General features: G+C 37.7%; 3 protein-coding genes across 7 annotated transcripts; all 3 read left to right on the forward strand.

Moving 5' to 3' along the window:
• The first annotated feature begins 484 nt into the window (after positions 1–484).
• On the forward strand, positions 485–4,901 carry LOC117623988 (shaggy-related protein kinase eta). Of its 2 annotated transcripts, XM_034355071.1 has the most exons (12): positions 485–762; positions 1,312–1,401; positions 1,583–1,642; positions 1,728–2,000; positions 2,079–2,153; positions 2,279–2,335; positions 2,593–2,733; positions 2,839–2,889; positions 2,966–3,061; positions 3,300–3,383; positions 3,706–3,807; positions 4,180–4,901. In XM_034355071.1, exons 1-12 carry the CDS (start codon positions 748–750, stop codon positions 4,273–4,275), a joined length of 1,140 nt encoding a protein of 379 aa, XP_034210962.1. In that variant the 5' UTR covers positions 485–747; the 3' UTR covers positions 4,276–4,901. The 2 variants fall into 2 exon arrangements, with proteins under 2 accessions (XP_034210962.1, XP_034210963.1); XM_034355072.1 differs by lacking the exons at positions 2,079–2,153; positions 2,279–2,335 and having other exon boundaries at positions 486–762.
• Positions 4,902–5,325: 424 nt separating this feature from the next.
• LOC117623984 (probable LRR receptor-like serine/threonine-protein kinase At5g45780) lies at positions 5,326–10,013 on the forward strand. Of its 3 annotated transcripts, none has more exons than XM_034355066.1 (12): positions 5,326–5,431; positions 5,520–5,825; positions 5,929–6,061; positions 6,299–6,370; positions 6,649–6,792; positions 6,920–6,991; positions 7,078–7,137; positions 7,285–7,367; positions 7,454–7,594; positions 7,681–8,019; positions 8,425–8,816; positions 9,045–10,013. In XM_034355066.1, exons 2-12 carry the CDS (start codon positions 5,711–5,713, stop codon positions 9,363–9,365), a joined length of 1,872 nt encoding a protein of 623 aa, XP_034210957.1. In that variant the 5' UTR covers positions 5,326–5,431; positions 5,520–5,710; the 3' UTR covers positions 9,366–10,013. The 3 variants fall into 3 exon arrangements, with proteins under 3 accessions (XP_034210957.1, XP_034210958.1, XP_034210956.1); XM_034355065.1 differs by having other exon boundaries at positions 5,329–5,431; positions 7,448–7,594; XM_034355067.1 differs by lacking the exon at positions 6,299–6,370 and having other exon boundaries at positions 5,328–5,431; positions 7,448–7,594.
• A 1,415-nt stretch (positions 10,014–11,428) lies between these two features.
• Positions 11,429–14,703, forward strand: LOC117626661. 2 transcript variants are annotated; one of them, XM_034358452.1, is made up of 3 exons: positions 11,429–11,704; positions 11,809–12,888; positions 13,907–14,703. In XM_034358452.1, exons 2-3 carry the CDS (start codon positions 12,176–12,178, stop codon positions 14,124–14,126), a joined length of 933 nt encoding a protein of 310 aa, XP_034214343.1. In that variant the 5' UTR covers positions 11,429–11,704; positions 11,809–12,175; the 3' UTR covers positions 14,127–14,703. The 2 variants fall into 2 exon arrangements, with proteins under 2 accessions (XP_034214343.1, XP_034214342.1); XM_034358451.1 differs by having other exon boundaries at positions 11,429–12,888.
• The last annotated feature ends 1,104 nt before the right edge of the window (positions 14,704–15,807 follow it).

Below are 15,807 nucleotides of genomic sequence, written 5' to 3' on the forward strand. Positions count from 1 at the left end.
TATTAAAACATCAAAGTATGAGTAATTTATGTCCTTTATCGAAATTATAGTCGTTTGTTTTTCTCTGTCTCTTAATAAAATTAGGATTTTATACATATATAACGGCACGATTCAGAAGAGTTTTACCATCCCTAATCATTTGATCAGTCAAATATCGAGAATTTTATCAACATTCACGCACCCTGTCCTTTCAACTTTCATGGCTAGTGGTATATGTTGGAAAAATTGTATGATTCTTGTTGGCTGAAAAAATTTGGCAGAAGGAAAAAGAGACAATAGAGATACAGAGACAGATTACTAACCGTTGAAAATAGAAAATAGAAAATAGAAAAATAAAAAAGGAAACTAGGAAAAGGAAAAGACAAAGGTTTGAGAATCGGGCAATTGACGACGTCGGCGGAAGACAGAAAGGAAAGGGGTAAAGTCGTAATTGGAGGCAAAGAGTAGGAAAGGGGCCCACCCCATTGGGGAAGAAAGAGAGAGAGAGAAAGAGAGAAGAAGCAAAAACTGAAAAAGAAGAGCTGGAATCACATGGGGGTTGTTGTTTGTCTAATTGTCTGTGGCAGTGACATCTAATTCTTCTCCATTCTTAATTCTTCTTCTTCCTCCTCTTCCTCTTCCACTACCGCTCTGACTCCATCTCCACCATGACCTTCTCCTTCTTCCTCCCCCCAGCACTTGCAGTCTGATTCGCTCGTTCGTCTTCCTCTTTCCCTTTTTCTCCTTCTCTTTCTTTCCCATCTCAACATGGCTGACGATAAGGTAACTTTCTCGATAATTTTTGGGTTTTTGTTTGGTTGCCAAAGAAAGAAACTTTCTCAGCTTACTGCAGTTTGATTTCTCTTTCTTTGATCTGGGTTTTGTTATGAGCTAGATTTACTCTAGCTCTAGGGTTTGTTTGGGTTTGACGAGCAGTGATGTTTGCTTAGCTCCAGTTTTTTACTCAGATCATAGTGATATTAGCTTGGTTAGGTTTGATTAAAGTCGGATGCTTTTGTGTAATTTGGTTTTGATTTGCAATTGATTTAATCTGCATCTCGCTTAGCTTATGAGCCAACCGATCCGTTTCTTTTCTGAAAAGAAAAAAAGAAGAAATTTTGTGGATGTTCTTTTTGGGTTTTAGGGATTTATTTTCATTTCATTAGGCATATTTGGGACTCAGAATGTACTTTGTATAGCCTTTATTTACTTTTATATTCTTTGCGTGGTCTGCGGTTGTGTATGGCTGCTAATCCGTGAATTCCACAGTAAATTTCTTACACTTTATGGGAAATTTGTTTCTCTCAGGATCTAACTTGATGTGTTATGCAGGAAATTTCTGCACCTGTTGTAGACGGTAGTGATCCGACTGGCCACATCATCTCCACAACCATCGGAGGGAAAAATGGAGAACCAAAACAGGTTACCATTCTTGGAATTTGTTATTTTCACCCTGTTTCATTGTTAAGTATGCGTCTTGATTGAGTTGAAAGGTTAAAAATATGATTATCAATATTCTGGATCTGGATGTTGTTATACCTTACCAGGGTTAATTTTTCCTCTGTTGGGAAGTTGATGTGTTTGGCTATTATGCTTTTTGCAGACCATTAGTTACATGGCAGAGCGTGTCGTGGGAACTGGCTCTTTTGGAATTGTTTTCCAGGTATGTTAAATTATCATCTTCTTAGTTATTGCGTCCTGTACCAATTTATTTGTCATGTCTGATGCTGATAGTTCTTTTATCTCAGGCAAAATGCTTGGAAAGTGGTGAGACTGTGGCTATAAAGAAGGTTTTGCAGGACAGAAGATATAAGAACAGGGAACTTCAATTGATGCGTGTGATGGACCATCCAAATGTGGTTTCTTTGAAGCATTGTTTCTTTTCCACAACGAGTAGAAATGAGCTCTTTCTCAACCTGGTTATGGAATATGTCCCAGAGACTATGTACCGGGTTTTGAAGCATTACAGCAATGCAAACCAGAGAATGCCACTAATCTATGTCAAACTTTACATGTACCAGGTAATGCATGATGCACCTTTCAGATGTTGCCTTGTTGCTTTATATTATTCATGGCATTAATCTGGTGATTTGTTCCAGATTTTTAGAGGGCTGGCCTATATACACACCGTTCCTGGAGTTTGCCACAGGGATTTGAAGCCTCAAAATCTTTTGGTATCCTATTTACTTATTCTCTTACTTCGCAATTTATATAGTTATGAGGAGTTACAGACTCATATACATATATCCATGTCTACAATTACCTCGGGTTTTCCAATGTCATTCTTGGCTTTCTACAGGTTGATCCTCTTACTCACCAGGTTAAGCTTTGTGATTTTGGAAGTGCAAAAGTGCTGGTATGTTCACTATCCTTCGGCGTTGAACATATTATTTCTGGACCCACTTTCGAGTTCCGTTTCGGATAATCTTTAGGACTGTGTATATGGAAGACATTGTTCTTGCTCCTGTGATTTCCTCTGCCGTTTTTTTTCTTTCTCTTTTTATGGATAGGAAGTTTCTGTGCTAGTTGAGGCTTTAAATCTTTTGGTTGTCTGTATATCAATCTTTCTATTATAGGGTTTCATGCACTCATCACAAATGTTCTTGTCTGAAGGTGAAAGGTGAAGCAAACATATCTTACATATGTTCACGTTTCTATCGGGCTCCAGAACTTATATTTGGTGCCACGGATTATACAACCTCAATCGATATCTGGTCAGCTGGTTGTGTCCTAGCAGAGCTTCTTTTGGGGCAGGTTAGCAGTTCTTCATAGCATTCCAAGACGTTAGTGGATTATATTTGCACAAGTAATTTAGTCCCTACTATAGATGTTGCTCATATATATTCTATGGTTTTGCAGCCACTGTTTCCTGGGGAAAATGCTGTGGACCAGCTTGTTGAGATCATCAAGGTGCATAGTAATCATCAATTCTTGAATTATGCAATTTGTATAATCATGAGTCAGCAACTAACAATCTGTCTTGTAGGTTCTTGGCACACCAACACGTGAAGAAATTCGTTGTATGAATCCAAACTATACTGATTTTAGGTTTCCACAGATAAAAGCACACCCTTGGCACAAGGTATTTGATCTGCTTCCTTCTTGATACGAATATTGCACAGGTCACATTAGATAATCTATGGGGGCCTTGAGGCATTTTCTATTGGAGTTTGTGACAAACATATATGCTCTTGCTTTTGTTGAATTTCAATTGATCTTTTAAAACATACAGAAACTTTTACTGGATTTAAAGATTACAATTATTTTGTATCTTTAACGTGGTGGTGGTAGAGTCCTATTAACTTGGGTCCTTGATATAGGTTTTCCACAAAAGGATGCCTCCAGAAGCAATTGATTTGGCATCACGACTTCTGCAATACTCACCAAGTCTTCGTTGCACAGCTGTAAGTTCAATGCGTTTAATTTGATATGAATGTCATTATGTATTGTTTGAGGTTCCAGTCTTGTTCTATAATCGCTAATGAATCCTTTGTGTTATAGGTTGTCATTGATTTCTCGAAATTAGGGAATAAAGAATTTTGTTTTCTTCGTGTATATGTTATATTGTGATGCTCAATAGTTATGAGTTCAGTTTTGGTCACTACTGAGAAATGATTTTTCTGATGTCAAAAGTTTTCCTTTTAGTATCTTGTTTTGACAATATGAAGTTCTTTCATATCTGTAGTGCCCCTCCTGTTTGACTAGGATTTACTGTTTTCTTTGCAGCTAGAAGCATGTGCACATCCTTTCTTTGATGAACTTCGTGAGCCCAATGCTCGCCTACCGAATGGTCGTCCGTTTCCACCTCTCTTTAATTTCAAACAGGATGTATGTTGTTTTCCTCCAACTATTTATTTTTGGGGCCTGAATTGCCTGTCCATAATTAGAAGAAACAAAAAAAACATGCGTAATATGAAAATGCACATGGGAGTATATCTCACTAGCTGTCAGTTATTATATATGGGCGCATCACTCCTAAGTTATAATCTACTGGGAATTACTTTTGTACAAAAGAATAAAACTCTGTTTTGAGGGGTGTTAGTTGGGTTGTCTTGGTAAAATGAATGATATTTAACTCATCTTACCTGGCCAATCTCAATATAAAGCTGGACACTCCAATATTCTTTCTTCAATTGTTTAATTTCCAAGATTTCATTATTTCAGCCAATTACTACCGGGACTAATCTATTGTTCTGACAGTTGTCCGGAGCCTCTCCAGAGCTAATCAATAGGTTGATACCTGAGCATGTGAAACGCCAGATGGGTCTAAATTTCTTGCATCCAGCCGGCACATAAATGTGGAGAAGTTAATATGCAGAATCTATCTTCCAGTTGATGTGTGACACAAAGGTTTAGTATCTTTGTGGTTAAATCACCGTGTATTGAGGCCTAACGATCATCTTTTGTTGCTCTACCAAGAAGAGTGCAAATTGGGGCGGATGGATGGCTTCCCGTAATGTGTTATCTTCAGTGATTTCCTCCCTTATCCCTCACTTCTTCCCTCCTTTTTTCCGAAATTCCTTTTTGTTCCTGTAAATGTTTGATAGTAATGATAGTCTGAGTTGGACCGGTAAGAAAGCTGCTAGAGAGGAAAGGCTAGGAAACTGGAAAAGTGTATTTATATAGCTAGGAAAGAGGGCTCCTAATAGAATGTTGGTTGCTGGATGGTTTTCGTTTTACTTAAATGTTGTTTCTTATTAGCCCTGGAGGTGGTTTGTGGTGGCTGGCTGACTCGAAATTACGGATGGATCCTGTTGCTTTACTGTTTGTGCAAACTTGAAAGTGTAATGCATTGTTCTCTGGTTTAATGTACTGCTCTCTACACCCTTCCCCCATCCCTACCTTTCGTGGTTTCTGTCATTTGTCTCGCTGCATTGTACGTTCACTCTTCCTAATGGTGAATTTAATGTCTGGAAGAATTATTTGCACTGCATGCTCAAATGAACTTGATGTTTTTCTCTCACCCTCGTCCATTTTGAGGGCTGTTATCATTTTCCAGCAATTTCCTTCCATTTGATGCGCCGCATGAGTTAATGGAATAAAATATTAAAATTGATAAAAGAAACGAAGTCGTTTCTGGAAAGAGTGAGCGGGTCCTTTGCGTGCAGAAAAGTCCAAAATATCGGCAGCGTTAAAGTTGGCGCCAGTAGCCATTTGAGAAATTTTTACATTATTTGTCTGCTCCAAAAGGGACATTGAGGTCATGAGTAAAGAGAGATTCCAAACGATAAGGTTTATAAGGTCCATGCGATCGAGTCGGTCGACAAATCCAACAATCAGAATTCAATCGCATTTACTAAAATCCTACACCCAACCACACAGAAGTCTCCACCACCTTAACCTGGCAGACAATCTCTGTCCCTTCCCAATCTCGAGTTGCCCTCCTGGTCTTACGATCTCCATTAAACCAAAGCTTTCTTTTTATTTTATGATTAATTTATTCGTTTTCGAGGTAAAGAATAAAGAGAGATTCCATTAACAAAGAAACGAGAGAGAGAGAGCTTTCTTTTTATTTTATGATTAATTTATTCGTTTTCGAGGTAAAGAATAAAGAGAGATTCCATTAACAAAGAAACGAGAGAGAGAGAGAGAGAGAGAGAGAGAAGTTGTGGAGTTGAATCAAAGTTTCAACACAATCTTGCCTCTCTGCAGTTTGCAGTAAAAAAGTTGCCCTAACAAGTTGTCTGCTTCGTGCTTTTGTTTTCCCTGTGGTCTCTTTTTCCAGTTGAAAATGAGAAAGAAACATGTAAAGCTGCCTTTTGGGTTTTGCTTCTTCTACTTGATGTGTTTGCCATTGGCTACAGCCTCTGACAGTCTTCTCTCTCCCAAGGGTGTCAACTATGAAGGTCTGGCCCTTCAAGATTTAAAACCCAAAGTTCCATTTTCTACTTTTCTGTTTCATTTTGTGATGAAAAATATGAATGCTGTTGGTTGTTTTGCGTGGGTCAGTGGCTGCATTGATGTCAGTGAAGAGAGAGATGAAGGATGAGCTGCGAGTGATGGAGGGATGGGACATAAACTCCGTTGATCCATGCACTTGGAACATGGTCGGTTGCTCCGTTGAGGGCTTTGTAATCTCCCTGTAAGTGTCCCTCATTCTCCATTAGCTTCTGTTTGTTTCGCGAGAAAGAGGTGCAGTTTTGCTGTTTGGAAATCAATGAAACAAAAAATATGTTTTCTTGGTATGTTGAAACTTGAAACCAGAGTGTTTTTTCATTCTGTTCAAGTTATGAATTTTGTGGAATCAGATTTTTTATTTTTATTGGCATGTATGTCTAGCTGAGCTCGAACTGAAATTTTATGTTATCACTTTTACTAGTGAAATGGCCAGCACGGGTTTATCGGGAATGCTTTCGCCGAGTATCGGGAACTTGAGTCACCTTCGTACACTGTAAGCCTCTTTCTTTGGGGGCATTCCTGAATATGGTTGATTGCCTGTCCAACTGTATTTTCTATTGTAAATCTGTTGAAACATGCTTCATGGCAATGTAGATTCGTTTTCAGATTGTGAACTTTTGGAACACTAGGATAAATCTATGCGTGTTAGGAGGCCTGATTGTAGGAGCTCATTATCTTTCTTTTCGTAACTAACTGTGTACATGTAAAGGAATCTAAGCGTTTTTGCAGTTATGACTTGTGAATTTATGTTTATAGTTTCTACAATTGCAGGTTGTTACAAAACAATCAGTTATCTGGTCCTATCCCGATGGAGATTGGGAAACTCTCAGAGCTTCAAACTCTTGACCTTTCGGGTAACCAGTTTTCTGGAAACATTCCAAGTTCTTTGGGGTTTCTGACTCACCTAAGTTACTTGTGAGTAGGGCTTATAATAGACAGGGCACTATTATTTCTGTTGATTCTGGTTTCATTTTTCCTATAATGATTGGTTATTAGTGATATTTCTTTGTATTTGAAACCTTTTCCATGCCAAGCATTTCAGGAGGCTTAGTAGAAATAAATTGGGCGGTCAAATTCCTAGACTTGTTGCCGATCTCACAGGTCTTTCATTCTTGTATGTGTTCTATCATTTCTAACTGTGTACTTTTATTTATGGATTGCTTGGAGCGATTCTAATTCTTTTTTAACTATTTTACACAGAGATTTGTCGTTTAATAATCTTAGCGGCCCTACTCCAAAAATACAGGCAAAAGGCTACAGGTGAGACTATATGCAGAAAGAGATTTTGGTGAGAGAGTAAGAGTTTATTTCAGGAAATGAATGAGGGGGATGGTTATAAAACTCAACCAGTATGAGGTTTGTTTGAACAGCTTAAATTCTGCTGAGAGTTTACATGTTTCACTGCAGCGTTACAGGGAACAGCTTTCTTTGTAATCCTTCATCAGCAGACTCAGCACAAATCTGCTTTGGCGTCTTCAAACCAGTACATGGTAATTCAACGTCTGAAATTCAAATTTGTATTGTGCAGTTCCTTAGATACGGTTACATGTTCATGAAAATTTATTTGCAGAGATAGGCTCATCAAAGAAAGCCAGCGGTCACCACCGATGGGTGCTTTCTGTTGCTATAGGCATTAGTTGCACATTTGTCATTTCTGTGATGCTACTTGCTTTTTGGGTGCATTGGTACAGATCTCGTCTTCTCTTTACATCTTATGGTACTTCCTGATCTATGCCAACTCAATTTATTGAGCATAATAAATGACAGTATATATTAATGAGATACCCTGATTCATATCTGCAGTGCAGCAAGATTATGAATTTGATATTAGTCATCTGAAGCGGTTCACCTATCGGGAATTGCAAATTTCTACCAGCAATTTTAGTTCCAAAAACATCCTAGGACAAGGTGGATATGGCGTCGTTTATAGAGGATGTCTTCCAAATAGGACAATGGTAGCAGTTAAGAGGCTGAGAGATCCGAATTTCACTGGAGAAGTGCAGTTTCAAACTGAAGTTGAAATGATTGGCTTGGCTTTGCACAGAAACCTTTTACGTTTATATGGCTTTTGTATGACTCCGAATGAGAGGTTGCTTGTTTATCCTTTTATGCCAAATGGGAGTGTTGCTGACCGTTTGAGAGGTTTGTTTTCATTTTTTTTGCTTGCACGTGCAACTCACTTGCTCTCTGATAATTCATTTTGTTGCTTGACTAATGTTGGGTATGGACGCAGCAGAATGATGTTATGTATCTACTGTCTCAATTGTGCTTTCTGTTAAAGAAAATCTCAATCCAATTGTTATCTTAGCTCAGAAATTGTTTCAGAAAATACTTATATTCTTCATAACATTAACATCTATATTCTTCGACTATTAAGGCTTTGTAGATGTAATAACATTCAATTCATGGTTGGATTTTTTTTTCTCTGCATCTAATCGAAGTTATTTTATGCATTTGTATTCTTGTGAAATTTGAATGTATGTCTAAGTAGCTCATCTCTTTTATTTCTTTGCTAGTGGTTTCTCATGATTTGAGTCTTATCGACAGAGACCGGTCGAGAAAAACCGTCATTGGATTGGAACAGAAGACTGTGTATAGCCCTTGGGGCTGCCCGAGGACTATTATACTTGCATGAACAGTGTAATCCAAAAATTATTCACAGGGATGTCAAAGCGGCAAACATTTTACTTGACGAAAGTTATGAAGCTATAGTTGGGGACTTTGGTCTTGCTAAGCTGTTAGATCGGAGGGAATCACATGTCACTACTGCAGTGCGGGGCACTGTGGGACACATAGCACCAGAGTATCTTTCAACCGGACAGTCTTCTGAAAAAACTGATGTTTTTGGATTTGGAATACTGCTTCTGGAACTCATAACCGGGCAAAAGGCATTAGATGCTGGAAATGGTCAAGTTCAGAAGGGAATGATTCTTGATTGGGTAAGTAGTTTGACATGTTTTCTGTGTCTATCGTATATAAAGTTGTCGGTCTCATTGTTCATGGACTATATTGAGTAAAAAACAGTGTCTTTCATCCATCCCGTAAATATCTAAACTGCACAAAATTAGTTTTTATCCTTCATGGTTCTTATTTCTGCACTGTTTCTATTATTGTCTCAGTTTTTTTAATTTTTTTTATAAATGTTTACCAATTGTTGAATCTTGCAGGTTAGAACCCTACATGAGGAGAAGAGGTTGGAGGTGCTAGTAGACAGAGATCTTAAAGGATGTTTCGATGCAATAGAGCTGGAACAATGTGTCGAGTTGGCTCTACAATGTACTCAGTCAAGTCCCATCCTCCGGCCAAAGATGTCAGAGGTCTTGAAGATTTTGGAAGGCTTAGTTGGGCAATCAGGACATACAGAGGCATCACAAGGAGGAAACAACATTTTTGACGCCAGGGCTTGTGATTTCTCCAGGAATTGCAGTGATGTGCATCAAGAGTCTTCTTTCATCATTGAAGCTATGGAGCTTTCGGGACCTCGGTGACAGGAAAATATCAAATTGCACCATCAAAGTATTAACTGTAAATGATTTTGGCATTTTGCTGAGAGTTACTAAGTTACTAATTATAGGGTGGGTTTTATTTATTTATTTTTTTTTTTTTTGGGGGTCAAGATTATAGAGTTGCTTCCTAATCAAAACAAGTGACTAGAATGATGGCACAATAGACACTAGACAGCACATTGAAATGAGATTGAACATGACACTAGACAGCACATTGAAATGAGATTGAGCATCCACTTTACCAATGATTGAGATCCTTTGGGACAAGAATCTATTCCCTTTTGTAACTTGTACCACAAAAGACTGGTTGGCACAGCACATGCTAATGCCAAATTGCCAGTCTTGGTTTCATTCTCAAGTTCTAGTCTTTGTTCTTAATTAGGCTGCTTAGTGTACAACCTTATTTGGTGGGTCTCAACGTCCTCTGTGGGTCGAGGTATATACGTCTTGGATTTACACAGGTTTCGTTTTCATCTGCAGAATTTCCATGGCCTTAGTCATCATGTACAGTGCATTGAAGGACTTTCCTGGATTTGAATTGTTGAGGTTATAGCATTTTTTGTGGTGCAGACAGATTTGACTGAGTAATTTATGCAATTATTGAAGGGGTCTTTCGTTCTATTATATTAATCAGATATTCTTCTTCAGAAATTTAATTCGGCCATTGTGTCTGAAGGGCAAATGGCATTATTGCATTTTGACCACAAACTCTTCCATTCATTTTGTCCACATTTTCTGCATCTCCCTCCGAAAATAGAATTGTTTCAAGGATCTGATGGATAAAATGCAAATATACATTAAATTTAGGTTCTAAGAGCATCCACAATGATGCTCTCTATTTATTAGTTAAAATTTAGCTAAAAATATAATAAAAAAACTATTTTAGGAACTCTCTAAAAAATTTCAACTCTAACCATACTCTTTAATTTGGAGAGTCATAAATGTTATAACTCTTTTTCGATTGGTCCATCTATATTATTAAAAAAAAAAAAGTTAGTATTAAATAAAGGTTTGAAATACTCATTAAATAAAAAAGCATTAAATTAGAGGAAGCAACTAAGAGTCATTTCTCTCTCCTCAGATTTAGGAGCTCCTAGAGGACTCCCTAGTTTAGGAGGTGGATAGGGAGCATGATCGGAGTTGTATTTTTACAATTCCTTCCTAAAATTTGTCTAAGGAGGTAGTTTAAAAAGTCTATTATGGATACTCTAACCCAATCAAAATCTTTATTCAAATTCCATATTGATAAAGTAAAAAAGTGAGTCATGGCATAAAAGTAGGATCCTCTGTTTATAAACATGGAAGCCTAAAACCATGTTGTTTTGGGTATACTTCACTTGCACCAAGAAAAGCCCTCTCTCCTACAGATCAACTCCCCCCTATCACACCAACTTAAATTAAAATATCTAAAGTTTTGACCTCAAAGACCCCAGATATATACAAATTAGAAGAGAGAAGTGGTTTTCCGTTGAAGTAAAGTCACCTTACCCAATTGGCTAATCAACTTTGAACAAATTATGAGTCTGCATAAATCCTCACCAGTCTGCATCTCATAGGTTACTTACAAGCGTTTACTTGGGTCAATATCCACTAGCTACAAACCAATTGATAAATGATGAATATAAGAATCGAACTCTTATTATAAAATATAAAAAATAAGGTATTCTACCACTAAAACAAGACGGTTTAGAGTATCAACATGTTTTTGTCAATGGGGCGGTGCACCTATTCAGGCTTTTTTCTAAATCCAAACCGGCAAGAGTCTGATTTCTTCATAACTTGGGAACTTTAAAAAAAAAAAAAAATTGATATGGCAAATAGCCCTTGGCCAATAGGAAGAGACAGACAGCGAACCTAACATATTGTGACCTTGTAAACCCCTCCTCTGGCTCCTCACGTCGCGGCACAGACACTCCAACACACAAAATGCCACTCACAAACCACAAAGTTACCCATTCAAAACGTAAGCCAAAAGGCCACAATCTCTGCCAAATGGAATTCTTTCCAAATAAATAAATAAATGTAACCCCAACTGGCAAATCAAAAAGCTTTAATTCCCTTCATCTGCAGCTTACATAAAAAAAGGAAAAAATCTCTGCACTTGCACACATATAATAATTAGGAGATAGCGATTCATCCAATCCACTTCAAGCCCTTATCTTCTTCTTCACAGCATACACACTGCCCCATTTAATAGTTTTATACTCTTCAACCCCTTATTTGCTTTGTTCCCTCGACCTTTCTATTTTCTTTCAACAATTTTTTTGGCTCCATTCTTCACCAACCTCATACTCTTTCCTGTGTATACATTATATAATAAGGTTAAGATTAACAACCCAATTCCTAGAAAATGAAATCACACAGTTGGTGTAGTTGATATTGGATAAAACCCAGATCTGAAATTCCTTATGTTTTAGTATCTCAGGATTAAAGCTCCAATTTTGCAGCTCCTTTCCTGGAATTGAACTGGTCTGTGCGGAAGAAAAGGTTTGGTTTTTAGCTGTTGAGTTTCTTTTCTTATTAGCTTTTATTTATTTATCGATTGTTTGATGATTGGAGATTACCATATAGACACTCTTGGAGTGGTTCATTCGTTCGTTTAGTCACTTTCAGTTTCATCACATTGCGTATGCTTTAGAAAGATAAGAACGTTGGTTCTCCAATTGGGTTTGTGCGTCAACTGTTAAAGTTGGTCTGTTGTGGAATTTTAGAATTGGGTGTATAGTGTATATTATTGCTGGGTGTTTGTGAAAGTTGGAATCTTTGGAGGTTGGAAACCTTTTTGTTTGGCAATGGATTCGGGGGCACATGATCTGCAAGGTAACAGTGAGGTTTTGGGTGCAGTTGATCAAAAGACGATTGAGAAATCAAGAAATTCTGTTGTTTGGTCGGTTGTTGAAACTGTCATTGTGATTGAATCAGAAGAGGGTGCTTGTGTTATTGGAAAAAATGAAGATGTGGAAGCATTGGGAAAGGAATTGGGGTCCCAAAAAGCAGTGGTGGAAGGACTTGAGAAACTGAATGATAAGGAGGCATGCGACCAGCCTGGTAGTGGTGTGGTTCCTAGTGAAGTTGAGCAAGGAAATAATAAGAATTCAAACAATTTGGCTGATGGGAATGTTTCTGAGACTCTGGTGGTCATTAATTCGGATGAGGCCGCCCGTGTTACTGGAGATAATGGAAGATTGGTTACTAAGGTTGACGAATTGGGGTCGAGTAAGGTATCGGTGGAAGAATCAAAGAAGAAGGTGCCTCAAGCAGAGAGAGATTCACATGTGATTGATGTGAAGTGTGGGAGTGGTAAAGGCTTTGGTGATAAATGGGATGGGGAAAGGGTTTGTAGGATTTGCCATTTAAGTTCTGAACAATCACCGGACAGAAAAATTGAAATTGCTAATAGTTCTACCCCAACGGAATTAATTCATCTTGGTTGTGAGTGTAGAGATGAGCTTGGTGTTGCACATGGTCATTGTGCCGAAGCATGGTTTAAGCTAAAAGGAAACAGGTATTTTTTTCCATCTTTCCACCCTGTTTTCTTTCTCTCAATGCTTTCCACTGTCATTTTTTTTTTTTTTTGGGTGTGGTAATAATAGATGTTCAACAGTATGCTTTAAGCTTGGTGGGTGTGAAAAAGTGGTGTGTGCATATTCTTACATGTGTGCATGTTTGATTATATTTTGTATTGGGCAATAATTGTACCTTTTTTTGTTGTTGCATTTTTGTTTGATATTTCTGCGTTTGTAATGTTTGGTTTCACGATGGTCTTTTCTTTTCTGAAATGTGGATTGAAACTGAACCTCCAAGAAATGTTAAGTATGACCCCATAAATTTTTTTCTATGCTTCACCATATTCAAAGATCAAAGTTAAGAGTTGTACTGTATTGTTACGGCAGAAAATGTTTTCTGCACTTTGATTAATAAGATGTAAACCTAACTATATGAACATACCCCAGCCTTCTACCACTTGAACCAAGACTCCCGGCATTACAGAATGTGAATAAAATTATTAATCTCTGTGTTAGTAATGCGGAGAAAATTCTCATGAATGTTTATAAATGGCACTACAGCTCTTCTTTTTGGTCTGCTTTTGTTTTCAAACTCGGTTTTTTAAGTTAACACAGATCTCATGTCAGGATTCCCTGCATGGAAGTGTTAGGACTCTGAAATGATAGTAGTGTTACAAAGTAAATGACACAAGTGACAAGTAACAAGATCTTGTTCTATTTTTTAATTGGTATTCAAGTTTTTCTTTTGTCATTTGCTCCTTTTTCTGCATTGAAACCCTGGGAAAGTTAGCAGAAGAGAAAGTGAAACTTTTTTCATTTCCAATAAATAAGCTTTGCTGTGGTTACTTTTGATTTTAAATTGTTTTCTGTTTCAATTATCTGTGGAGTGTTTTTTTTTAGTCAGGAAGTATTTTCAAAGTCTAAATAAACAGTAGAGCTAGTGAAATTCTCTGCACAAGAACCTAGCATCAAAGATCACAATATAAGTTGATTCCTTTCTTATTTTTATTCATGCAGGACGTGCGAAATCTGTGGTGAGACGGCGAACAATGTCACTGGTCATGGGGATAGCAGATTTATGGAGGAGTGGAATGAAGAAACGCTTTCTGGTATTGAAAATAACTCATTGGACAGGAATGGAGGATGTTGGCGGGGACAGCCATTTTGCAACTTTTTAATGGCCTGTCTGGTAATAGCCTTTGTACTTCCATGGTTTTTTCGTGTGAAAATGTTCTAGTCAGGGATGTGAATAAAGTATTGAGGTCGTGTTGCATTATGTCTCAAGGCTGCATCCGTTGCCCGCGTCATGTGGAATCTTGCGACATGTTGCCTTTAATGGGATTTTCTGGTCTTCCATTCACTTGTAAACATACTCTGTCGGTTTCTGCATATAAGCCTGAAGATTTGAGGTTTCAAATGATTAGAGTTGCCATCTTGACAACTCAGGAGCAGAGTGCAGTTATTTGGTGTTTTCTTCAGTGTGACGGATGATATTCTTATATTCTCTCTTTCTGGCGGGTTTTGGCATAAACTTTAACATTTGTTGCTGGAAAAAAGAAAAAAAAGAAGAGAGGCTTGGACATGAAATTAGAAAGCGAAAAAGTTGTTCTTATTCCTTGGAGCTACCTTTTGCCATACGCCATCTTTGTTGTAGACTCCATTATACAAGTGAAAACCCATAATTGGTTTTATGTATTTTGCTAATATTTTAGTGTTTGATAGATTTATTTCAATATGATAAAACAAACTTCATTTTATACTGCTCTTGATGTAAATTTGTAATTGCAAAAATTGAATATACATAGCTTCCGTAATTTCTGCGCACTAGTTCTGGGTCACAGAGACTTATGAAGATGCATACAGCAGGACTTTTCTGTATGTTACTTTGGAAGACCAAGGTGTACACTGGACGCGAAAGCAACCATTTATTGTTTCTTTTTTGGTACCTTTGCCTCCACGCCACGAAACCATTTGCACAAAAATCAGCAACTCCAATCCAACGTAAAAACAGAGCAAAAATGACCGTAGAGGGTAAGAAACCCACAAACAGAAACTAATGAAAGGGAGAGAGAGGGGAAGGAAGCATCCATGGTTGGTATTTGGGAGGCAGCAACCAACCAGACAAATGTATGACAAAACAACAGTGATATCACCCCCTCAAGGCCATAGATGGGTTCAAGAAACCTGCTTGCCTGCATTTTACAAGTCTTTGCTGCACAGAGTGGATTTCCTTCTTCTCTTCAACGTGTTATTTGATTTGCATGAACTGACATTCTCTGCCTTAAAACAACTCAAGAATGATGGATTTGACCAGTCCAAAAAGCCATAATGCTATTTTGAATGGGATCATGACCAAGACCGATCCATGTCAAGAATTGTTTCAATTCTAACCTGCCGTAAATGAATAAAAGAAAAACTTATTCTGCTGCTGGGAGTCAAGTTGAACCAGGAACTAACTAGTTCCAAATAATTTTTACACGTTTAAGTTTTTTCTTTCTTGGTAAGCTTGAAATGAAAAAACTATTCCGCTGCCGGGAGTCAAACCGGAAGTGTCTAGTTCCAAATTAATTTTAATTGTGCTACAGCGGATTCAAATGCATTTAAGAGAAATGGAAGTATATTATATTTAAAAGGTATAGCCGCATGGCTATCCCTTTTATTTAAATAAAAAAAAGTGCACACCTCTTGGGGGGGGAAAAAAAATACCCGAGTCTAGCCGCGCGGCTATACTATTTATAAATAAAAAAAGGGACCCGCCTAAGGCCTAGCGCCCACGTGTAAAAACCGGTATAGCCGCTCGGCTATACTATGTGAATATACTATATTTAAAAGGTATAGCTAAAAACGAGTATTGCCGCGCGGCTATACTAATATTTTTATATAAAAATTACCCGGGGTATACCCATGCGGCTATACCA

The sequence above is a fragment of the Prunus dulcis genome, chromosome 4 (assembly GCF_902201215.1).
Source record: "Prunus dulcis chromosome 4, ALMONDv2, whole genome shotgun sequence".
Classification (NCBI taxonomy): Eukaryota; Viridiplantae; Streptophyta; class Magnoliopsida; order Rosales; family Rosaceae; genus Prunus; species Prunus dulcis.